Raw genomic sequence first — 25489 nt, 5'->3', positions numbered from 1 at the left:
TATATATATATGAATACAGGGCAAAATACATATATGTATCATATATATATAAATACTGGGCAATGTATACATGTAAGTATCTGATATATAAAAAAATATGGGTCAATATACGCACATATAACAGAAATGTATATAAATACAGGGCAATACATGCACATATAGCAGAAATGTGCATAAATACGGGGCGATATACACACATATAACAGAAATGTATATAAATATGAGGTAATATACACACATATAACAGAAACGTGTATAAATACAGGGCGATATATAAATATACATCCTATACAGATGGCCACAGGTCCCACCAGACGCACGCACACCCCTCACAGCCCGACCCCCCCCTCACAGCCGGGCCCGGCCGTGCCCGCGCCGCGTTCCCTCAGCCCGCGGCCGGGGGCGGGGCGAAGCGGGGGCGCGCACGCACGGCCGCCCGCCCGCCCCGCGCACGCGCACGGCCGTGGCGGGGCCGCGGAAGGCCGCGGCGCGCGGGGCCCGGCAGCCGCGAGGTGAGGGGGGGGGGGGCGGCGGGGCCCGGCCCGCTGCGGACCGGGAGGGGGGGGCGGGAGGGGGGGGGGGGGAGCGGGGCGGGGGGAGCGGGGAGCGGGCGGGGGGGGGGAACGCGGGGCGCGCGGCGGCACCGCGCCGCAACGTGACGTACCTCGTGGGCCGCGGGGGGCGGGGCCTCGGCGGGAGGGGCGGGGCCTGAGGGAGGGGGCGGGGCCTGCGGGAGGGGGCGGGGCCTGCGGGAGGGGGCGGGGTCTGAGGGCGGGGGCGGGGCCTGGGTGGGTGTGGCCGCGCCGCGGGCCCCCGCGCCCATCCTGCTCCGCCCGGGGGTGCGGAGCGCCCTGGGGGGGCTCGCGGGGGGCCGCTTGGTACCAGTTAATTGTGGAAATAATGTAATATTTCACACGTGTAATGAACACCTCAGGGAGGGGCCACTCGCCCAAGGCAGGCTCGGGCAGGATGCCTCCGACCCAAGGCGTCGCTGGCCGGCGCCTCGCGGGCAGCCGGGTGCCGACTCCCGGCCCTGTGCCCTGCAGCCCCCTCAGGTTACCGGCCCCTGCCCGAGCCCCCCCCCCCCAGTCCCTGCTGCCCTCGGGGGGTACCAGCGTCCCTGCGAGCCCCTGACGGCCGAGTTTGGCTTCCAACAGCAGTGGTGCTGGGCGGGCGGGGCTGTGCGGGGCTGGCCGGGCGCTTGGGGAGCCCCCGCGGGCTGCTCGGCTGCCACCACCCTGCTCCTGGAGAACGCTCGGAGCTTCTGCGGTCCCGAAATTGGGCTCCATGCACCCCCGACGTCGGTCCCCGTCACACGCGGGCACTGTCACGCGCGGGGTTTGGCGGGGAAGTGCCAAACCCGGCTACAAACCCGCCCGGCTCCATCCCGTACGGTGCAGGCCGCAGGGCGGCCGCGCCGCGGTGCCGTGAGGGCTGCTGGCGCCGCGGTCACTTCTGTCACCATCCGTGGTGGGGCCCCTCGAGGAGCATCCCCAGCACCTCGCGTCTCTTCTCGCCACACGCCCCGTCTCTCCGCATCTGGTTTCTCCTCACGGGCGGAAAGCACGCAGCCGTGTCAGACGGCCCCGGTTTGCTGACAGCCCTCTTGATTTTCTCTTCAGGACATTCCAGGAGGACTTCCCCCGAGATTCCTGCAGGCAGAGGACACCCCTGTGGGACACACTGCTCAGGGCAAAGCCTACGCTGTGGGTTTTTGGGCAAGACAGCTTTACTCAGAGGAGCAAGGATACCAGCCGGGGAGAGGAATGGAGCGCCTGGCCTCCTTCAGCAGTAAGTGCCCCGAGATGACGTCCAGAAAGCGTCTGGCATTGTTTAAAGCTGCTGGCAGCTGGCTGGGGGAGAGACAGAAAAATAGCAATATTTGATCCACGGGGTCACTTCTTTGATCACATTCTCAACAGCGTGACTACATGAATGATTTGGGTCTTTGTTTATGTCTACTTTTCATAGTTGGGCTAGTTCAAATCCATTTTCTTTGAAAAAAAAATATTGCTCATGACAGTGTTTTGACTACCTTGCAATGAGCAGAATAAGAAGAACTTGCAGGGCAGTGTTTCACTCCTTGCTGAGCAATCTGAGCAGAGTCCGAGGCTTGGACGGGTTACAGAACCGTCGAGGTGATGCCTTTCCAACCGCAGCAATATGCTTTTCGAGTCAGATGGGGCGGGTGGCTGGGAGGCTGCAGCTCTCTGTGCAGCGTGCTCCATAAAGACGGCCGTGGCTCTGGTCAGCGGCCCTGGGCAGCAGTGCTGAGTTGTACCAGGAGGCTGCTGCAGAGAAAATTGTCTTTGATTCCAACTCGATTGCACACGTTTGGGTTTGGCCCTCAGTGCACCGGGTCTGTAGCAGAGACGAAAGTGCCAAAATCTGCCTTACAACTCTAGTTGAAGGAGGAGCTTTTAACAGATCTTTGGAGAAGCTGCAGTAGGGAAGAGATTCATTTTAAATTGCTGGACACGAGTGATTTGGGGTGACTGTAAAACCAGTGCCATGTTTGTGTTGCATGAGATTTACTTTTGGCTTCACAGATGACCCCTTTGATAAGCCTCCGTGCCGAGGCTGCTCTTCGTACCTCACAGAGCCCTACGTGAAGTGTGCGGAGTGCGGGCCTCCTCCCTTCCTCCTCTGCTTGCAGGTGAGCGCAAGGATAAAAGCAAAGACCTTCATTTCTTTGAGAAAGTCATCAAAGGCCTGTCCGGTGCCAGGCTGTTCCATAAACACATTAATAACTGGTCTCCGCAAACTTGTATCAACACACTTATTTGCTCAGGGACAGGGAAATGACAAAGAAAATATGGGAGGCTGAAGAACTGAGGCATGAGCAGCCAAAGGAGATCTTTGTGAAGGCAGCCAAAGCTACCTAAATACACGCAGTCAGCCTGACTGTGTAACAGAGCATGCTGCTGCATGTCTAGAGAGGTATTGTTGCTGGCATTTTTTATGGCATAGAAAATAAAACCCATCAACACCCTTTCCCTGTCCCCAGAACTTTTTTTCTTCCTTTCAAATTGAAAAGGAAATTAGGGGGAAATTTGCAATATTTACAATAACTGTGGCCAGATATGGTTATTTAAAAATCTTTATGTGTGATCAGATAACCACAGAAAGTACTACTGGTTTTAATTATTAAATAAGTTTGCATTATTTATGATTAAAAAATGGAAATAACCTCTAATACTGAAAAAGGAGCTTAGCCTTATGCTCAGGTATGTACAACAAAACCATATTTTGTACATTGGATGTATTTTTGTTCTTTTACCTGTCCTTAAAAAAAAACAGAAATTTTAAGTGGTGAAAATTCCTGCAAACTGTCCTGGTGCAAGAGACAAGAACACTACTACACTTTTTGTGTACAAAAAGCTTCTCAATTATTTTAACACAGATTGTTCTACCATTATATATTTTTTCTAAAGTGAAATCAGAAAAAATAAATATCATTTTTAGCATATCGGGTGGGATACGTTGGATATTTCATATGCGCAGTGGTCAGAGAATAAAAGGAAAAAAGAAGCTGGTTAAAATGTTTTCAGGACAGAAGTGAGAGAGTAACATAACGCTAATCTTTTGTTCTACAGTGTTTCACGCGAGGATTTGAATACAAGAAACATCAAAGTGATCACACTTACGAGATAATGGTAAATACTCCCTTTAGGTTATACCTACTCAATCTTGAACTCTTGTAACTTCCCAGGAGTTTGAATTTGCTTACTAATATTATGTGAAAATGTTAACTGATACAATTACTCGATTCAGAGGTTTAGAACTATTTTTAAAAGTCTTCCTTGAGAGTAAAGAAAAACGTCCACCTGGAACATAGTGGAATAGTGGAGACATTTAAAGGTACATTTTTTATTCTGCCTAGAGAGCACAATGCATCTCACTAGGCTTACCAGATCTTTAACCGTGATGAATCAACTTCTGTTTCTTTATTTTTGCTTTTTTCTCCCCCCAAAATGAATCGCTTAAAAAATCTTTTGTAATTTTTACTGTGTTTCATCACATAACTGTCAAATTACAGCTGGTAGGTAGAACATGTAACAGTGTATTCAGGAGAAAAAACTAGTAAGAACAAACAAGTCCTTACTGTAGGTGATGACTCAATAGCTTAAATAATTCAACAGTTATCAGGATTCATGAGATGGTAAAAATTTTAAAACTGCCGGTACTATACACTGTGTTGCCCTGTAGTCTAGAGCTGCTTTGCTTTTCATCCATCTGATGGATTATAACAGAGAATCACAGCAGTCTGATTAGCCTTTTTTTTTTTTTTTCTTTTCTGCAGACTTCAGATTTCCCTGTCTTGGATCCTAACTGGACAGCTCAAGAGGAAATGGCACTGCTAGAAGCTGTGATGGACTGTGGATTTGGAAACTGGTGAGAGTTTAGCGGCTCGGCCAATTTCAGCGGATGATGGGTAGATTTTCATTTCACTGGATTGTACTGTTGAATGCATCAGTGCACAATGAATGTTCAGTGACTCATCATGGGTGAGACACTAATTTAGCAGCTAAAGCAGAAGGCTGGGGTAGCAGATTCTGTTTTCAACTATTAGATATACAAGGACATTGCTAAAGGCCTCTTGTGTGATGCAGGGCACCTTCTGCAAAGTACACAGCTCCCTCCATTCACATTAAAGTCACCCGTTTTTGAAGAAACTCAACTATTGCACAAGATTTTCTGTGCCTCATTTTACTCCTGTGTAAAAAGTAACTGCAGTTTCTTATCCCGTTTGGTTTCAGTTTGCTTACAGTTGACTAGCCAGGTATTGTTTTTTGTTTGTTTGTATCCTGCTTTTCTGTCACATTTAGAACGGACCATTGGAAATATTTAATATTTTTACATTATGTTCTGTTAATTTCTGTAGTTGCTACAGGATTTTTGTGCGTCTTTAAGGAAAGGAGATCTGTAGGCATGAGTTATCCCTCTTCTCCTTCATAAAAAGATTGCTATATGAAAAGTACAGAACACCAAATTATTCAGAAAGAGAACTGTGAGTTCTTATGTGTACAGTGCTAATTATGTGTACAGTCATAATTAAGGCTGAAAACTGACATCATCACCAAAAAAGTGCTCCCAAGCCCAGTACCTTCAATCAAACATCGAAGTATCGGCTAGGCGTTAGTATGGTGGAAGAGTGAACCTACTGGAAATACCTAGTCCCTTTTGACTAGATCCTACAGCATATTCATTATAGATCTGAGACCAATGTTTTGAAAAGAACTCAATATTTCTGTGTAATTCATATTAAGCCTCCCCCTCTCCCCGCTTCAGGCAGGACGTAGCCAACCAGATGTGTACAAAATCCAAGGAGGAGTGTGAGAAACATTATATGAAACACTTTATCAACAACCCCTTGTTTGCATCTACATTACTGAACCTGAAGCAGGTGGAGGAGGCACAGCACAGCGAAACGGCCATCCCATTCCACCGTGAGTACGCCCTGCCTGCTGGCACACACAGGGAGCTTCCTTGCAAGGTCTCTGCTCCTCAGAAATTGAGATAGCAGCCTTTGGAGAAAGACATATACCACACACAGAGTTCACTTTCATTCCCAAAAGGAGAGCTTGTTTTTATGGCTAACTTGAACGGCGTAGGGTTTTCTGTACACCGTACTAAATCATTGCTGTATCAGATATAAATGACTACAAGTTCAGGGGGAAAGGGGAAGGAACAGAGTGGCCTGATACAGACATCAGCTGCTCAAAACCAGAAATTTCTGCCAGACCGGTAGAAACGGTCATTCGCAGCAATCACCATCGCAAAAGTCTGGATGTACATATTAATTCAAAAGACAAGCTACCTCAAAGCTACCTCACATGTGGCTCAAAATAACAGCATGCGCTTCTCGTAATTACCAGTGTGAGTTCTCACCCCAATGTTGAGGTGGTTGCTTATCTTTTCCAGACCCTGTGTAGCAATTTTAACTGAAAAGATGTTTCTACCTCTAAAGTATTTCATCTGATTATCTGTTTCGTACAGGCCTTGCTGGTGAAATTTGTCATAATATCACTCCCTTTAAGCAATGCTGATTTCATACCTCTCTCTTCAAAACTGCCTTTAAAAAGTGTGTGTTGAATTTCAGCAATTTAACAAATGACCAGGTTTACTTAAATTGAACATCTTTACAATTCCCCCAGTCTGTCAGCTGTTCCAGTGTAAGGCTCCCCAAAATAGCTGGGCAAAAAGATTGCTTGATATCTGGAGGTTTAAATTTCATTATAAAGTGTTCAGAGCTAAAGCAGTAGGAACTGGACAATTTTGGTTCTATTCCTGGCTGTCATTGATTTTTTTATGTGACATGGGCCAAGAGAAATTCTCCGTGCCTCAGCTTTCTTTATCTGTAGCATGGGACTTATAATGCTCAGCTCCTTCACAAGTTTGTTGTGAGCCTTGGTCCATTATTGTCTGTAAAACACTGAGATCCTCAGCTGGGAAGCGCTGTAAAACTTCAGAGCTGTATAGCTTTAATTGCAGCTCTCTGTAAATGGCACCCAGAAGGTGGCAGATTTAACACCCCTGTTGCTATTAACTAAAAGAACCTGCACACTGAGAGCAAGTCTCGGCAGAGGCTTACCAGGGGGATGCTGAGTTCTGAAATGCAGAGTTTATGTTTTATAGCCTGTTTATTACCTTGAATTTCTGTGTTTGACTTTCAAGAATACTGCAAAGATCTGAGATTACTGTATTTTTCTCCCAATAAATTTCTGAATATAACCCTGCATAAAACCCCAATCAGGGTGTTTTTCTTCAACTAATTATCCCCACTTTTGTTCCAAAGAAACACTTATTTACAATCTTTTTGTGTTAGAAAAGACCCCAAGCCCTACACAACAACTGCAAACCTGTATTTTTTTCAGCTGCTGATGACCCCCCACGGCCTACTTTTGATTCCTTGCTCTCCAGAGATATGGCTGGGTATATGCCAGCGAGAGCTGACTTTGTTGAGGTAAGACGCTTTCTTCTCTCATTATTTTATATTTGCTACTGAATGCGAGATCAGCAAACACGTGCTTGCATGCCTCTGCCTATAGGTCTTTAGTCTTCATAGGAAAGTCATTGGCAGAATGACAGGGCAGACTGATTAAACCAAGGATTTAATTGCAGAGGTGGCGCTGCAGGCCTGCAAAGCAGCGAGCAGGCAACCCGAGAGTCCCCGGGCTGCGAGGCTGCTGCTGCCACCAGGCGTCCACTGCGAACGGCTCTTACTCAAGCAGACTCGATGTCATGAATTGGATGCTTGGCAGAAGGGGTCGGATTCAGTATGCTTCTATTTCATTTGCCTTGGAGAAGCACACAGGAGCCTGATCCAAAGGCCTCTTGAAAGGCTGCATTGTTTTCAGTGTTTTTAGCTGTGGGCCCAGGGCCCCGATTCCTGTTGCAAAACAAGCTCCTATACATAGAGGGATGAATTCCACCATAGAGGGGTGTGTTGTTTTTATACGTTTGAGCAGAGTTTTCACCACAGTGTGGGAGCCATGGGGAGAACCTGATTAATTCTCATTATCCTATCACCGTATCCTGTTCTGGTTACAGCCAGAACTTAAGTTCCCCTGTGATGTACATTGCTCAAGGATGGAACCTTGTACAGCCATGCATGTGTAAGCGTCTGTGTTTTCAGTACTTACATGTGTGCTGAAACTTGATACCAGTTTTTTAGTGCTAGCTAGTGACAGTTTATTAATCCCCTCTGAACAGGAGTTTGACAACTATGCTGAGTGGGATTTAAGAGATATTGATTTTGTAGAAGATGATTCAGACATTCTGCATGGTAAGTCCCATATTTTCATACACTGTTTGAAAGCAATGTTTCACAGTGCGTACACAGTGTTTCATTGGGTCTTTTTTCCTCTACATCCTTATTTTAAAGCAAACATACGTTTTTAATGATCTCTGTTCTGTCTGCTGAGGTTTAAACACTGACGTTTCTATGGTCCTCGGTTTCAAATCTCTTTTAAAAGCTCTTAATCAACTGATGTACAAATGGTACTTACATCTCGCATAGTGCACTTTACTCACTACTGAAGGGTAACCAGTTGTAAAGTAGAACATGACCCAAATTGAGTAGTCGCCATCAGACCTAGGCAGCTCTTTAGGAAAAGCACAGATGATTCTTTATCCAGTATCAACTGCAGAGGAAGTATAGCTAGGTAGAACAAAAGTATCTAAACTGCCAGTGTGACTGGAAACAGGCACATCGGTGTTTGAATAAAAAGACCTACAGAACTACTGCAGCCAGAAATACCATGCCTTGACATTACCTCCCCTCCTATCTGAAAGGTACTTTTTCCATCTACACAATGTGTGTGGGCATCGTAGCAAGGCACAGCTTTTGTTCTGTCCCAGAAAGAAGAGGAACACATTCCCCTCTGTTGCGAATATGCTTTTCTACTACTTTATCTATTTTCTTAGAAGAGTTGCCAGTTACTCCAACCACTGTTCCTCTGGGAAATCTGTTATTTAGATAGATACTGAAACAGACAGCAAGGAGGAATATCGTGCAAGTCTATGTGCAACACACTGAAACTGTGTTAAACGTGCACACCATATTATAGCAGAGTTACAGCAGCATTAGTTGTACGTGACGAGGGTAGTTGTATGAGTTCGCTTACTGCTACTGAGTTTCTGTGATACCAAATAACAGAAAGTATTAAAATTAGGTTTTAATCCATAGAGAAGTAAAGATCATACTTTTTTCCCACATTTATAAGTATGCATAATGTTTAAAAGTACTGTGTTTATGCTTCAGAATTCTTCCGTCTATGTCAGGCTGTTCCCAGCTAAAGCCTTACCACCCTTTGGAGACAGACAAATCCTGTTACGTACAGACAGTCCTTCCAAACTTACAAAATCAGTTTGAAATTTAGCAGTGTACACATAGTTTTAAGGAATGCAAACTCCCTTGGCACAAAAAAGGTTATGAGAATCATACATCAATCTCTCTTCCCTTTTAACTTTTATTGAAAGGGGAGCTGGCTTTTGGACTTGTCACAGACGCATCGTGCCATCTCTCCACTGTTTTATTACTATAAAACATATTTTATTGCTTCCATGTCCTATAGTGAGCCCTGGTAAACTGGAAAAGCAAAATACTTTCCTAGTTCTCTTCATTAATTGTTGGTTTAATGTTCATTCAAGCTTGTTTATCAGCACATTCTTCCATACCCCTCACACATTTCTTCCTCCCCCTGCACAATTCAGCCAATTAAGATGTCTCCTGCCAGCCTCCTGGTTTAAGTTGTAAATCTGACGGCAAAAATCAGCTTTCCTTTTCCGTTCAGAATATCATAAAGCTATGCAGGGCCAGACCAAAGGTCTGTCTAGGTCAGTATCCTGCTAGTACCCCATAGCAGACGCACAGAAGAATGTAAGAAAAGACAAGTACAAGCTGATACTTTTCCTGGTGTATCTTCCAAGTTTCCTGCAGTCATTAATTTAGTAACTTCTTGAGCCACAGGTTGCGTTCAGACCATTGTGACCAAAGAATCTGTCCTGCATGAACTTAGCTAACTACTGCTGGAACTATATATATATTTGTGTTTTTGCCCCCATAACATCCTGTAGCCCTGAGCTGCACAATTGAGTTAGGAGTTCTGCAATTTAATTACATAGTGTGTGAAAAAATACTTCCTTCTGTCTGTCAAATATTTTGCCTGATAATTACATTGGGTGTTCTTTAGTCCATTCTTTAGTTGTCTTGCGTATTTAGTACAGAACATCAGGCTTTTGCCTTGTGAAAACTCCATTTGGCAGGGGTTAGGCAGCGTGACCAACTACATTTTCGATCTCTTAGCTCAGGGACTTTGGCAGCTTCGCTTCCCACAGCTGTTCTGGATCTGCCTACGTGAGAGAGAATGCCTCTACAAAAATGAAGTCGCAGGGTCTAGCCAGCTGTTTTTCTCTTACATGAGGCATCTCAGGGAGGGAAAGAATTCTTTTCTAAAGGAAACTTTGGGATTAGATCTTTGCTTTCTCCAAGCTAGAAGAAAAAAGGAAGGAGCCACATCTCTTCCTGTCCTGCAGTTTTAAAGATCTCAGATGCTGACTTTGCTTGATTCACTGGGAATATTTTGCAGCTTAATTGCATGACTTAATACCATACAAAATGGTTCAGCATTTGGATCTGAAGGAAGGGGCAGGCGCTCGGACTGCTTAGGAAATCTTTGCACTTTCTAGTTGCAGGCAGAGGAGGTTGCAAGGCAGCCCTGGAGGCACAAGTTCTGGCAGTCGCTCCCAAGGATGCCTGTCCTGTCCGGGTACGTGCCGGCAACGGCTCTTAGGTGCCACACTACCCCAGCCCTGCCCACTGGCAAACTTCTTACACTGCATCTCGCAGAAGTGTCCTTGAAAAGCAGCCCTGTGGCTGTCTTCCACTACACCTGCTTGAGACAAATTCTTTGCTGGCCATATAGTAAACTTTTTCTTTTTAAGGTAGAAGTAAAACAGCGGTTTGCCACATTTATCGCCCAGAAAATCCCCAATAAGGTCTTGCAGCATAGATTAATTATCGGGTTTATGAAAAATTCATCAGTTTATTCAAGCTCAGAGAGCTTGAATATTTTCATGAATTACAAGTTTTCATTAGACTGAATTATAGTATTAGTAATTTACCTTTTCTCATGCTTTTTCTCCCCTTTCCCTCTCATGTAAATGATTTTTTGCTTCTACTGCTGACAAGTAATTGCTGAAACTGCACGTTTAGAAGTGAGTGGGAATAAATTGCAACTCTGGCTGTACAATAGTGAAATTTCCTTCCATAAGACACAAGACAATGGCTGAAATACTACATGGTATTTATTCTTTTATGGAGGGTTCTGACACACTCTGCAGGTAGATACCCTGTTTGCTTAGAGTCCTGCTTTCCTCTAGGGGGAGTAAATTTGGGTTGTAGCCATTAAGTTTGTACCAACCAGGCACACACTGGATACTCAGCCTGTTCGCTTTGATTAGTTTGCATTCTTCCCATTATTTGGGCCTTGCATGCCAAGCAGAGGTTAGTTAGCACGAAACAAAGCTCTCAGTCATTAGCGTTCAAAAGTTTTTGCAGACCAAATGAGGCTGAAGAGGAATGAAAAGCAAAGAAACTGTTTTGGACACTGTCTTAAGAAACCAAAATATTTTGATTTTTTGGAACGGAGAAAGAAGCCTTGAATTCCTGCCTATCGCTGGATCCTGCAAAGCTACTCTGACCATCTCACAGAATGGCAACTTATCTTCAGTTACCAGTACAAACAAGTAACTCCCTAGTATAATCCATGGGGGAAAGAGCAGTCAAATCATTTTCATTCATACAGTGTCTCTTTTCTCATTTCAGTGCAGCAGGTAACAGTGTAACAGTCAGAGTTATTCCTGTATTCCAGGTCTTATAATCAGTTGTCTCTTTGTGAATATGTTTATCAAAAACAAAAGGCCCTCCAAAAGAACATGTGGCAGTAAATACTCTTTTTTCTGTACACAGAAGTTCCCTTTTTCCCTTAATTTATTCTTATGAATGTTCCTTCCCCTCCCCAGTTGATCATAATTTCTTTTAGAATATTGTGCACTTAGGTGAAAGCATCAAAATGCAGTGCTTATTGGTGCACAATTGCTTGTGATATTTATAGAGGCTCTCCAGTGCAATTTGTGCATGTACTCATTAAATTCTGCCCACACATACCCCAGAAAATAACATGCTAGCTTAGCTTGCACAAGGTTTAAAAATACAAAAATATTTTCCATAAATTGGCACTGATTCCAACACTTAGTAATATATTTCATTCATGTTTAACTTACTGCATTTCCCGTTCTCTTATCCCCACATTTAAGCAAGGAGAATTCACTACCCGTGCCTGCTCTTAAATTAGGAAACTTAAATACCCCTTTATGAAAATACCCGGTGGTTCTTGAACACTGCTTTTGAAAGAGATTTCCGAAAAGAAGTGAGAACGTTGTACTACCCCTCCTGCCTTCATACATAATCTTTTGCTCCTAGGTTAACATCAAATCAGTTTTGTATAAATTCAAGACTTTTTTGTTAATAGAGGATCAGCAAGTGTAACTCAAAAGTGATGGCGCCAGAGCTGATGTGCACAGCCCTTGGGCTTTCGCCCTGGTTGTAAGAAATTGTATTACCCAGCGGACTGCACAGATGAATTGCCTAGAGGCTAAGGGCTTCTTGGTGTTTACACATAAACACATATTTTAGAATAGACACGTAACCACATAACCACCCTTCTTTCTTAATTGCCTTATTCATTATTTATTGGAGAGTCCAATCAATAAACAGCCAGTATCGGTTTTGCTCTTTTCTTGTAACGACAGGAGCAGGGGTGGATTCTGGATTCTGACACGTTCTGGCCACCTTTGCTCACGCAGCAGCGGGGGCTGAAAGGGGACGTGTTCTTGCCTGGTTTCAAGCAGCTGCACGTTGTCTCTGCAGACTGTAAACCCACTGTCAAGTCTTAAGCCTGGCTCCTTCTGGGAGCATACTGAAATGCTTAAAGTAAAGGGAAAAAAAGCCAGCCAACTCTACGCTCATTTAATGACCTAGAATTTGTGTATTATTTAACAAAATGAGGGAAGGAAAGGTGATAGGTGTCTCCTTATCTTTTCTTCTGAGAATTTACCCAAAAAGTTTATTAACCTGATGGTCATAGGACAAAGAAGCTGAAGGATCTCTGAGTGGATCAGCCAGGACTGCAGACAGATTTCATTTTGAAAAGGATATGATTTCTAATGAGCATGGCTTTTTCCTGTACTTCTTCACATTGCTGTGAACTATTCTCTTTGTTCTTCTAGCAGATAGATAAGTTTAGACGTTAACAAGGTAAAATCTTGTAGATGTTTTCAAGAACGGTAGCAAAGGCTAGTTTGAATCTTCTCAGTTCAGAACTTTGCCTTTCTATTTTTTGGAGTTCCTCATTATGTGCAAAGAAGCCTTTGTCCAAAAGTGGTACCTCAGATCCTTAAATCTGATAAACTTACTTTTCAGGAGAAGGAATATTTAACAATGGCATGTATGAAGGAACAAATACGTGCTAATGGTAAAACAGTCCAAGATTGTATAAAGGAAAAGAATTCTCAGGATCTACCCAAGTTCCTATTTACAGGCAGTAACGTGTTTGAAAGCAGCAAGAGAAACTTCCTACAGATAACATGTACAGTCTGAAGAATATTCATTTCTGGTGGTTTTATGCCCCTATAAAATTACCATGGGATTTTTCAAACATCAAAGTGACAATTTCGGCCTGCCATGATCATAAGGGCTTGAAACTTAGCGTTAACACAGTGATTCATTACGTATTTTCTAAGCTTTGTTTTTCTGTTTTGCAGCTCTGAAGATCGCAGTTGTAGATATCTATCATTCCAGGTTAAAGGAAAGACAGAGGAGAAAAAAGTGAGTTTTGAAGCAATAAAGCAATAACCATGTTCCTTTGCTTCGTTACCATGTGTTGTCCCCCAGTGCTGTCCTGATACTAAGCATAATTAATTCCCTGTAGCACCCTTCCAGACAATTGCCAGGTATGGAGACCTTCTGCTATGAGGTCTGCATGACAGGCTTCGTTCTGGATGTGTAGTTCTTCTTCTCTGCATGGATTCAGATCAAGCATATGGCTTTAGCTGTGGTACCAAGGCAGAAAACACAGATTAACAGGCCTTGATCCATTTTTGTACACGTGGGTTACAAAGGACCTCTACACACCTTAACTCTCCTTTGAACACTCAAAACAAGTCATTAATTTTGAAAAGCCTATTTTCCAATGCTCCTTATTGCAGGAAAATCCCAGTCACAGTGCTCTTCACATTACTATCCCCAATCCAGTTATATTTAAAAAACCTAAGTTTCTAGGACACCTTAGGAGATGGCATGGTCATTCTGCAGGGTGAGAACTGAAATAATATCTGGGAAACTGGTGGCAGATCCAGAGGTAGGAACCAGAAAGGAAGACAAATCTCTGTTCTTTTTGTTCCCCATGTAATGTCGATGGACTGCATATAATTTATTTGCTACTTAAGGGGAAAAAAGGCTGTCAGTCTGTGACTAATTGCTAGCCCCCCCCCAACATACTTTCTCCATAGAAATGCTTACATCATTTTTTTTGACTCTTAGTGGTCCATAAGTTAGTTTTTTCACAATGTATAATGAAGATAACTATATTGCTGGCATGAGTTTGAATAATTTATTCAGTTCATTTGACAGCTTTTTCAAATGACTCAATCTATTAATCAAATTCAATTTTATTATAACTTTCAAATACTTTGTTCAATATTTAAAATTATATCTTGCTGTATTATTGCCTGATGGAAGAATTAGTAATTTGTAGCAAGACTCCTCCATTCCTTCTCATAATACAACATAATTCTGCTGAAGGACAGGTTAGGAGCTGATATCTATTGACCTGGTTCTTTATAATTCATAAATTAAAAATATTTATGTGGTATAATTTCCATTTTGGTGCATCATGTCTTAATAAAAAAGTGCTATACGGCTCAGTTACATAACTGGTATCAGTCAGTTTTCGTAAAGTTTCTCCAGCTGGATGGGACAAAAATCTGGAAAATGATGTAAAAATGCTGATGTCACCCTCAGAAGGTCATCTCTACATGGGACGGGAGCATTCTTTTATATATAGTGAAGAAAATGGAATGGGCTTTATAGAGCAAAGTCCAAGCTGACCTTGATGAGCCTAGCTGTGCGGTATCTCGTGCCATTTGCAAGAATCAAATCGGGTGTTGAGCAAGTTGCCGCACAGCAATGGCCACATGACATTTCCAGAAACCTGTGACAAATGTATTTGTCATCCCCTTGTAAATATCTTACCTGCCTTATTACGGTGCTCATTTCCCCAATCCTGTCATGAACATTTCAAACTCATGAGTTACCTAAAACATTTTCCTTTTAAAATCCAAGCTGTCATGGAAATCTCCTCCATCCTGCTCCCACTGACAACGTTTACCCTCCATCTCTCACCCTTGCTCTAGTAGAAGGACATTGCTGAAGCTGGAAATCATGCTTCATGAGACATTCGCTGTGCTTCCAGTTTTGGAAAGACAAGTTACGAGACACTGTAGAGGCGAAATCTGTGTCTAAAAAAAGAATTTTCAAACCCTTTAAAGCAACTGTAGCTCCCTTTGCGCTTAGTGCTGCCGGAGCTGGACTAATGCACACCACTATCCAAAGCCTACCCTGAGTAAAACCTCGCTGCATCACTGCGTCCTGTTCCTCAGCCAGCCAGGGTTATAGAAGTCTGATGTGTGTCTAGTTTTAGGCCCCTGTGATAGTTTAAATCAAAGTGTCTTCTAAAGACTTTGTATCTATGAGGTAACACGTGAATAAATGCCTTTTGTTAATGCCATTTTGCTCTTAATTACAGAATTATAAGAGATCACGGCCTAATCAACCTCAGAAAATTTCAGAGTGAGTACCAAGTGTAACTGTTTAAAGTGGCCTCTAATCGGGGGACAAATTCATGTATATTCACTGCTTCCAGTGCACCAGCATGGTTTATGCATATGGGACCATACTCAGTTGTTCTGAATTCCACCAAATTTCCTCCTGCTCCAGCCATTTCCAGCTGGCTGGCTCTAACTGCTTCCAGCTCGGTGGTATGGTTAGTGCTTCTGAGTTGCTCTTCAAGAGCATTTCAGTCTCCGCACTGAGTAGGGAGAGGGGTGGAGGTGAAATCTAGGTCTTTTAAATGCATCTCGCTAGTCTAAAAAATTATCAAACAACGTTTAAATATTGTCCTTTATGGCTTTAGAATTGCAAGGGCTGTATAATTTTGTTGCTTCTTACTAACAAATTTGTAGCTGTGATACCAAAATGGCAAAGAAGCACACCAAATCTTGATGTTTGGGCAGTTCACAGGGGCTAGTACAGTCCCTTCAAGTTCCCCTCAATTAATGTTTTTACAGTAAGAGTACTATAGGATAGAAATAATTTATGTATAACTTTATGTGGGTTTTTTGGTTGATGTTTTATTATAATAGCTGAAAGTGATTTGTGGAAATTTGTTAGCATTCCAACATTTTTGGGGGGCCTCAATCCACTCTGGCCCCACTATTCAAGCTACTGTTTATAAATACAGGTCTTACCAACATAAAGGAAAAGAATACAACCACTAATTTAGTTTACTAGTACTAATGGTAGAGGCATTTTTCCTAAGTAGTTTGCCCGTCAGTATCTCAGCATCTGTTGCAACTAATGGAATTTGGGCATATCTGTGAATTTAGCCACTGTTTTTTGTTTGTTTGTTTTACCATTTTGGTGCAAATCACACCCAAGTGTAGGGAACTATTAGTAGTTACTGTGAAAGTACCTCTGTCTTTTCAACATAATCTCACAAGTCCAAAGACATTGCTGACAAAGTGTGTCACTTTTCCCCCCTGTAGTTTTGGAAAGACGATATCCAAAGGAGGTTCAAGACCTTTATGAAACAATGCGACGATTTGCACGAATTCTTGGACCAGTAGAGCATGATAAGTTCATTGAAAGCCATGCATGTGGGTATTTTGAGGATTTTAGCATATACATTCTTCAACAGGTATAACAAGGGGTTGCATCATCTACAGCCTTTCCTAAATATATACCACTCCTGGAAGGCAGGAGGTTGTTTTCTCCTCCTCCCTGGTCTGCCTACCTCAGAAAAACAAATGTGTTTGTGGGTTGATACATTACATATGTAGCAAGTGTTTCTTTCCACTAAACCCTGTCCCAGCTCTTTGTTTGATTTCCCAGTTGACCAAACCTTCTAGTCACATGTTAAAAGTAGTATTTTCTTATCAAACACCATTGTTCCTTTACTGGCACTGCGTATCATTGAAAGAACAAAGTCCCTAAAACTTGTGTCCGTATTGAGAGATAGGGAGCTGGCAGCAAATTGTGAATTCTTTGAAAGATATGCGTTAAACTATTAAACTATTATGTGTGTACGTAATTATATAGTACAGCTGTCATTACGTTCCTCACCTTAAAGGGAGAGGCATTGTTCCATCACCGAATCATCCAATCATCCCGAGTCTTTATGCATAAAGTCTTTATGCATTTATCACAGCACGCATTTAGTCAAATTCCAATACCAGTCATTACATCCTGCTTAATTCTGTGACTTAAACTGGGAAGATTATTGCTCATTAGAAAGAACAAAGCATTTCAATAGTTGTGACTGTGTTTTCAGGACACTGTGTTGAATACCAAACGCATGAGCCTGCAAATCATGAGTCCAACATGTGAGTGCTAGTCCTGAGCTTAGTTTTGTTGTGGCAGTGACAGCGAAGTCCTCACGTTAACCTGAGAGTCAAGTGCACACGCACATTACACAGGTTTCCTGAGTACTAAACAAATTTGAGACAATCAGAGTGGCTCACTGTAAATCCAAGCAATGCACTGAAGCCAGCTAGTAACAGCTACACATAGTAAATATCTCTGAGCATAAGAAATGTGGGTATTTAATCTCAGCAATTTCAGAAAGAGTTGTCTACAAGGAAAAATTTTAGAAGGTCCAGTTACAAAAATCGAAGTTCAAAGACAGCACTGGATGCTCTAAAGGAGCCTGGATGAGTAGTTTTTCAGCCCTATTGAAGTGCCTTCCAGAAATCCTACATTATTGTTACTTGCTTTGTCCAGGGTATGGCAAAGAAACTGTCAAAGCATGAAGATAAAATAACTTTTCTGAGCACTCAAATGCTAGAAAACAGCTTAAATCTGTGATCAAAGCGTGTTATGACACGGACAATGAGTTTGAGATCTGATACGGGCTTGTGCAGAGAGGTTAACCCTGTCTGTGGTTCTGTACACTTCATAGCTCAGCTGCCTAGACAAAAAAGAAAGAGGAATATTCCTAGTACACCACCATTCACTGCCATCCCCACTGACCCACATTTGGTGTTTCTTTTTTTTTTTGGATTTCCCTTCTGCTTCCTGTTGGGGTAAACCAGTGGAATTTGAGCTGCGAAGGGAAATAAAACGACTGCAGGAATACAGAGCAGCAGGAATCACCAATTTCTGTAGTAAGTACCTGATGCATTATTCAGCCCATTCCCATTCATCAAGGTGTGGAAGGATGAATTTGCAGTATTTAGGATGTGTTGAAGTCAAAGATACTTATTTTGAAAATGTGTTTGCCTAGCTCTTTAAGTGAGCAAGGCTTGAGCAGTGATCTTATCTGTTCAGCTGTGCTTTTTAGAGTTGGTTTGAGCCATCAGCTAGGAGAACGCGCTGCCTAGCCCAGCTCAGCTTTAGTCACCCTTCCACAAAAGTTCTAGGAGAAATGTACAGCATTGCACAGTGGTGCTAGTGCTGGACCTCTGGGCACTTTGGCTGGCTGTCAACAAGTGTGATATCTGGAGAGAAGGCTAATACCTCTAAACAAATAAAAAGGCCTGTTGTATCCTGGAATTCCTTCTTGTTTGTTTTTGGCCTGAAATTGATGGCAGGGAGGGGTGTGGGGTGCAGTCCAATACCTTCTTATGCCAAGTAGTTGTCATGAGGGAGAATAGCAGAGTCTGGTCCAGGGCTGGAGAACAGTTTCTCCCTGATTTCCTAAAGTAGAAAAAGAGCAGTCTGAAAGTTCTGACCAAGGCAGCTGGAGAGAATGTGCGATCTGTTACCTCCAGGTGCGAGAACGTACGATCACCTGAAGAAGACAAGAGACGAGGAACGCCTGAAGCGCACGATGCTGTCGGAAGTCCTGCAGTACATCCAGGACAGCAGTGCCTGCCAGCAGTGGCTCAGTCGACAAGCTGATATGTACGGTTACAGTAAGACTGCATTTCACACACAAGCTGTAGTCAGAGAGGTACAGAAACACTTCTGTCTGGTAATAATGAATGCATTCCCAATTTATTACAGTAGGAACAGTCTGCAAAATTCAGAAGGGCAAGAAACTAGGTAAGAGCAATAACACTTGCTGAAATTCAGGCAAGGAAGTGACTGGCGTGGGCTCAAAGTCTCCGTTTTCTGTATTTTATCCTTCAGGAACTTAACTGCTGTTAATAAAGTCATGGAGGGAGATGAGGTCTTTTAGGATATTAATGAGAGCAGAGATGACACTTAAAAATGTTTCAGATTATTTTAGATGTAGCAGCATTATTAATGTCTGGTCACCCTGCACAAGCACTTTGATTGAGGGAACAAGCTGCGATGCAAAGGAGGTGCGTCCTGTATGCTACGTGATCCGAGAAGATGATCTGTAATTTCCCCAGTCAGTCTCCACTGAATCTTTCATTCTTTAAAAAAAAAAAAAAAAGTTTCAGACATGGTCTTCAATCTGGGAGTGGTAAATATTTAGAAATCCTGTTGACTTCAGATCAGGGCCTGGGTTATGCAAGTTGAATTAGAAGTTGGAAAAAAGTAGTCTCAGGGCCAATATACACAGTTATTCTTACAAAACATGACGACAAATTGAAATTTTCCTTTCTTTTCAGTGATTCTGGCCTGACTCCCACAGTACCAGTTCCTTCAAATTCAGGTAACTGTTATGTGATGGTGTGTGATAAAAAGCCAGCCAGCCATACATCAGTAATACTGTTCAGACAACCAGCTGAAGAGTGACTCTTTTTCTTGAGTACAGAAGTGTCAGTCCTCGAGTCTTACGGTTAAGAACTGATTTAGTCAATGTTGCCTCAACCTGCAACTCATTCCACATGCAAAGCCTATATTTTTGCTGGATTTTTCTGTTTACAGACTGAAAACCCATCCTAAAGCTACATTAACAAGGCAGAATAGAAAATATTTTTCACATGAGAACAAAATTTTACCTTTAAAAGATAAAGCTAATCCAGTTTTTAATGGAGCCATATGGGACATACCATAGCAACATGAACCCAACAGAATGTAGATCTGGGAGGAAAGGATGTCAAAAAAGAGTTACCAAAGAAGCAAGCAATAAAGCAGCAAGACGAGCCCTGCTTCTTTCAGTGCCCAGTAAGGACAGATTCAGGGATCAGGCCTTGTGAACAAGGCCTCTGTACACTCATAGCCTCATTTGTTGCAGTCACCAAATGGCACGCAGTGAGACGAGGATAAAGTTTTAGTACAAGGCTGTCAAATGTTGCTGGGGAAAATCAGCTTCTAGTTCTGTCTCTACGTTATAGTTTTTGTGGGAATGCTCATAAACCACTTGAACCAAACTGCTCCTAGGTGGCCGCTAAGTCTACACGTTCTACCTCATTTCTGCCACAGAAGCCCTGGTAATTTGGGTCAAAATACCAAGCAATTAGTCACTGCAGAAATCAGTACACACACTGTTTTAAACCTATTCAGTGATAGCTAAAATCTGCTGTTTTGGAGAGAATGTAGCATTGTGCAGCTCAGACTGGGTACCATGGAGTGGAGATAGCATCCCCTGAGCTGAGGGGCTAGTATGAATGAAATCAATCAGTTGTGAACTATTTTGTGGCCAGTAAGGGAGAAGAGCCCAAGAGAAAATGAATTGTTTTGCCTATGGAACTCAGATAGCACGCAGTATTTACAACCAGTATCACATGGTGAACAAAACCCAAACAAAATACCAAATAGTTGCTAATTAAGTGAACATCCTGCATACTGAATAAGGCAGGGATACTGTGGAAAAACGGCCACGTGTCTGTATAATTAAAGGCTGCATCATACTGAATATACAAGAGGGCAAATTAACGTTGCTTAACTTTAATTCTAGATTTTGAGATCTCGGATTTGCAGCCCTAATATATTTTCTTTAACGTAGTTTGTATGTGTGTGTCATTTCCTAGGTCCTTAAAAATGCAAAACCAAATTCTGCAGTGTCTCATCGCTGCACGTGAGGTGCAGGACTTGTAGGAAGGGAGCAGTGCTGGGAAATCACTCCCTCTTAAGTTCGTAAGGGCTTCTCTCCCTGACCAGCCTCCCCACCCAGCCAGGCCCCCCCACCTTTCCTGCAGGGGCAGGGGGAGAGAGACTTCAACCCCAGAGACAGGGTCTGGAGCAGTGGCCAATAGGCCCTGGGAAAACGGAGCTGCAGGTTCTCCAGGATCTCACACTTTGCCAAATTTGGGACGTCTGTCCCGGGCCAGAGGGCTATCGCTGACAGTGCCAGCTCTGCAGCCCACCGCACAGGGTCAGCAGGCTTTCTAAAAATGTCGGCAAATATCCCTAGCTTTGTTCTGAGCTCTGGAACTTGGCGAGGGGGAGAAAAAAAACAACAAAAACCTGCAGATAGCCCTTGTGACAGTTTAAGCTACACCAGTTAAAGTTCCGCAAAGTTATAAACAATCGTGAAACTGAGAACTATCAGACCACCTTGTGACAGATACTTCTTTCAGGAGTGTTTATCATTACAGACAAAAATAAATCCATTAACTGCATTTGGCTTGCAATATCCACATCATATTTAAAGGCATTTAAAGAGAACTCTGCTTCAGGAAGTTGCCAGTGTAGCCAGAGAAATCGCCTGCTCACCCCGGCAGTAAGTAATCTCCCATCCTCACGAGGTACTCGTTGCACAGCTGCTGGGGGCCAGCCCTGCACGCTGCGCACGCCCGGGGCACACCCTCGCTCCAACACCTCCACGCAGCTCTGAACTCCCCGACCCCGGCTGAAGGAGTTTCGTCAGGAGGTTCAGCCCAGCTTACACACGGCCGGTTCCCCTCTGACAGAAAGCCATTGTCCTCCTGTTCCTCCCAAAAGCCGCTGAGGCATCGTTAGCAGCGCAGGAGCCCTCACACAAGCATTCACAGCGCTTAATTACATCAGTTGCAAAACCATGCCTTATCAAAACAGTGTCATTTTTATGTTAAGCCCTAAATAACTCTCTGTATAAACCCGTGGATCACACCAGGTTAACATCACGCAGATTTAATTGCCTCTGTGAAAACACGCCTAACCCTGCCACCTCCAAACTGCTGGGAGAGTTTGTCAAGGCTTTTGGTTCTTGTCTCCGCAGGTAGACGGAGCGCCCCCCCACTGAACCTCACGGGTCTGCCAGGGACAGAGAAACTCAACGAGAAGGAGAAGGAGGTAAGGAAGGGAACGGAAAGGTAATTTATATCCAACATTATCTTCACAGCGCAGGTGCGCTCGCACCATCTGTCCCAGGTGCTGTGAACATCACAGCAGTTGTAGGCCCTGACAACTTTTTCCTGCTGACAATAGCCACTCATTCTTTCCAGTCAGCTTAATTGCAGTTAGTGAATATGTACAACACGGCTGCAGCAAATTACCTTGTTTAGCAAAGAAAGGTGGAGAGAGCCAAGGTGTCATTACATGCCATTATAACGTCCAGAAATGACACTGTCTTCCTCCATTATGCTCCAGGGTGAGCAGAAGGGTTATATTTTCTTAATGAACATCTATTTAAAAGTGGTAGAGGATTTCATTAAGGCCTTCACTGGACAGATCACTGAGCCTGAATAATGCAGCTCCTCTTGTGCTCTAGGTATCTCAAAGCCAAACCTCAACCAGTTGTGGTTGTTTGTTTTGTTTTGACTTTAACACTGCTGTGAATCACAGAGGTGATAAGTGTGTTCTTGTTTTTTCCATATTTCTGCTCTTTAATGTGTATATCAAGCTCTTTGTGTACACAGGGCAGAGTGGGGAATTTGGCTTTCTTTAAGCAATGACTTGTTAAGCTTGGCCTGGTGTTGGAGCTTGCAGAGCCAAGTAGAGCACTCTTGTAGTCACTTCGAGTGCTCAGAGGCAGGGGGAAGATGAACAAAACAGCCCGAAACGGGACCACGGCCCCCAGGAGAGGGAAATGAAGCAGTAAGGGGCCTGCTGTAAGGGGCCTTAGCATTTGTGGCTAAGTTTCTTTTGCAGCCTGTTCCAGGCCTACCCTTTAACACAGCTGTTCAGTGAAAGACAGCTCTGGAAAGCTACTGAAATAAAACGTTTGGGGTTGTTTGTTGTTTTTCTTGTTTGTTCGGTTAGTTGGTTTGTTTGTTTTTAAATAGCAGTCATAATCTTAGCTTGTCCACAAGGCAGGTTTCAGTGTTTGTGAAACGTGGATGGATTTCGGAGATCTCCCTCTGTGTGCAAACTGTTTCCCCTTCACTGGGGATGGCAGCATTGAAAATCAGATCACAGGTTCACCATGGAACATGGCATTTCTGGCTCCATTAAGCGCATAAATAATTGTGACTAGGACATTAGCGTGTACGGGGAATCTGATTTCCTTGTCAGCTGAGACATAAAGTCTGAGTTCCTCTGAATTCCGCAATTTCCTATCAATGAGGAGCAATCATTAAGCATTTCCTTATTAAAAGGAGGAGACAGCCGGTTTCTCCACTGGGAGCAATACAGCTCACCATCTAGAAGGCAGCTGGTATTTGGAAACTAAATGGGAGCGCTGCAACCTAACCGAGAGCGCAGGAGCCTCTGAAAGCAGCTCTCTGAAGCCTGCAGGAGCGCCTCGTGGCGCCTTTTGCCAAACTTCCAAACACAAAGTGCAGTTTTCCTGCACGGTTTTCCCTGCACGGTTTCCCTCCTGGATTTCTGGAGGGGGCAAGCGTTGTGTGCGTAGCTGCTTTTGTAGAAAGATATTAAAGACTTAGTCTGCAGGGGATTAATAGACAGATGCCCTCCCTGGCTCCTGTCCAGCGCGCTGAATTGCCGGTTGCAAGTCTCTTTGGCATGCGTACTTCCCTTGGTCTGTAAAGAACAACGCCCACACAGGACACACTCATAGTTACGCTCCTGTGAGCTGAGAGCTTGCTTTCATCCTCCTAGTTTATTTTTCAGTCAGGAATGTTTTTGAATGTAGCAGCCAGCAAGCTCCTCCTCTCCCTACCTGTGGATCGAAACAGCTCGTAATGCAATTACCCTGTGCCTCCCCCACACGAAAAAATACATTGGGAATGTTTTCAGAAAAATATTCACAATGTTACTTCCCCAGCAGAGATCACAGAATGGAAAAGCGTGACAAGCGTCAGTGTTTGTTAACTTCGCCTTTTGTCTTCCAGCTCTGTCAGATGGTGAGGTTAGTCCCTGGAGCCTATTTAGAATATAAAGCTGCTTTAGTGAACGAGTGTAACAAACAAGGAGGCCTGAGACTTGCACAAGCTAGAGCGCTCATCAAGATCGATGTGAACAAGACCAGGAAAATCTATGACTTCCTTATCAGAGAAGGGTACATCACGAAAGCCTGAGGACAGGCAGAAGCGCTTTGGCCGGAGCAGACAGATGTGGAGAAGGTTTGAAGTCACTTGGACAGTGCTGAAACATTTTAACGGTGTTGAATGAAGGACATTTCCCATTGTTTAAAATCTTTAGGAGCTTCTTTTTGTAAAAAGAAGTAGGAAGCTTTGTTAAATTGTGTGAATACTGACATTTCCTTGTCTGGTTTCCTTTTAATTCTGCTGTTTAACGCTGCTGTTGTCAGAATTACACAGCCACGTAGCACTGGAAAGGGTCGTGTGTCTTATAACTTAAATGTGAACGGGCATTCACTTCTAACACCTCTTGTAACTAAAAAGAGAATCACGGTACTTTGACAGTGACATGGAATAAGGACAGAAGGGCAGCACATAAGGAGTCACCCTTTTACTTTGTGTGAGTACACGGTATAGAAACGGGGTCCCCTCCCTTCTCGTACTCCTTCCTGAAAGTGTCAGCTTTCAAAGGAGATAGCACATCCCGGAGGGTGTAAAAATAGAGCTTGCAACAGTCCAGTCTTTTTAACTTAATTATGATAAAGGATGGGAGAGGGCATTCCAGGGAAGCTCCTCAGCAGTTGTTACTTTTATGTGATACTAGCACATATCACAGCATGAGCGCGCTGTACAAACCAATAAGCTTCATCTGCTCCCTACTTGATCTGCGATTGCCAGGTTCTATATAATCCTTCACTTTAAGTCTTCTGATTTGGTCGCCCCAGCTCATTGGAAAGGCTGGATATTACAAGCGGAGCGGAGCAGCCTTTCAGAACATAAATAAAAAGCCACTCCATACCCGGACGTTCTCTCTCACAAAAGATACCAAGTGAAGAACACCACAAACCGCCCAGGGCGTGCGCTTTCAGCCTTTGTTGCCAACCTGAACGTGGGCCCTCGCTCTCTCCGCGTTAGCAGCGCGTACCCAGCTGACCGACAAAGCCAGGACAAGGTGCAGCGAGTCACTGCGCAGCCACAAAGCACCCAGTCGCATCACAGCATCCTTCGGGAGACCTCCGCAAAACATTCGCATTTGAACGTGCAGTTGGGTGATGAGGATGGTCCTCTCCAGATGCAGCTCGGCATGGTTTACCAGGCAGTAAATTGTTTATCAGCTTCCACTGCTAATGTACGGTGCAATTCGTTAACTGAAACAACATTCCGTGAGTAAGCTAATGGCCAAAGCAGGCAGGATGCTGCCTGCTCTCGAGCTGGGGATCGTGTTGAAAAGCCTAACCTGTAACTACACCGATGCCTATTTAAGATGTTTGGCTTTAGGTTTTGTTTGTTTGCTTCTGCCCCCCTCCCCCAAGAGTAATTATCCTGTGTACCTGAGGTGCCACTGAAGGGGAAGAATTTTGGTTTGTAATAAAATCAAAACGATCCAAAA

At 43.7% G+C, this 25489-nt stretch overlaps 1 protein-coding gene and 1 long non-coding RNA gene across 2 annotated transcripts in view; one reads left to right on the top strand and one right to left on the bottom strand.

Moving 5' to 3' along the window:
- The window catches only part of LOC310884706, a 6169-nt gene extending 5470 nt beyond the window's left edge, over positions 1-699 (bottom strand). Inside the window, exon 1 of the long non-coding RNA XR_014574347.1 lies at positions 665-699. This is a non-coding gene — a long non-coding RNA (uncharacterized lncRNA). The remainder of the gene's footprint in view (positions 1-664) is intronic.
- On the top strand, positions 424-25489 carry TADA2A (transcriptional adaptor 2A). Its single transcript, XM_083806798.1, has 16 exons — positions 424-512; positions 1623-1791; positions 2550-2656; positions 3597-3656; positions 4304-4395; positions 5293-5450; positions 6879-6967; positions 7717-7789; positions 13330-13393; positions 15372-15415; positions 16390-16500; positions 17935-18006; positions 18613-18745; positions 19423-19466; positions 21897-21970; positions 23911-25489. The coding sequence occupies exons 2-16, from the start codon at positions 1767-1769 to the stop codon at positions 24094-24096; spliced, it is 1332 nt and encodes a 443-aa protein (XP_083662924.1). The 5' UTR covers positions 424-512; positions 1623-1766; the 3' UTR covers positions 24097-25489.

The sequence above is a fragment of the Anser anser genome, assembly GCF_964211835.1.
Source record: "Anser anser genome assembly, chromosome: 20".
NCBI lineage: Eukaryota > Metazoa > Chordata > Aves > Anseriformes > Anatidae > Anser > Anser anser.
The sequence above is the reverse complement of the archived record's forward strand: the minus strand, read 5'-3'. Positions and strand labels throughout refer to the sequence as shown.

Coding starts and splice junctions, on each gene's coding strand:
- TADA2A (XM_083806798.1), top strand. CDS start 1,767: ATGGAGCGCCTGGCCTCCTTCAGCA. Junction 15,416..16,389: donor CAACCTCAGAAAATTTCAGA/GTGAGTACCAAG, acceptor TCCCCCCTGTAG/TTTTGGAAAGACGATATCCA. Junction 19,467..21,896: donor ACCAGTTCCTTCAAATTCAG/GTAACTGTTATG, acceptor TTGTCTCCGCAG/GTAGACGGAGCGCCCCCCCA.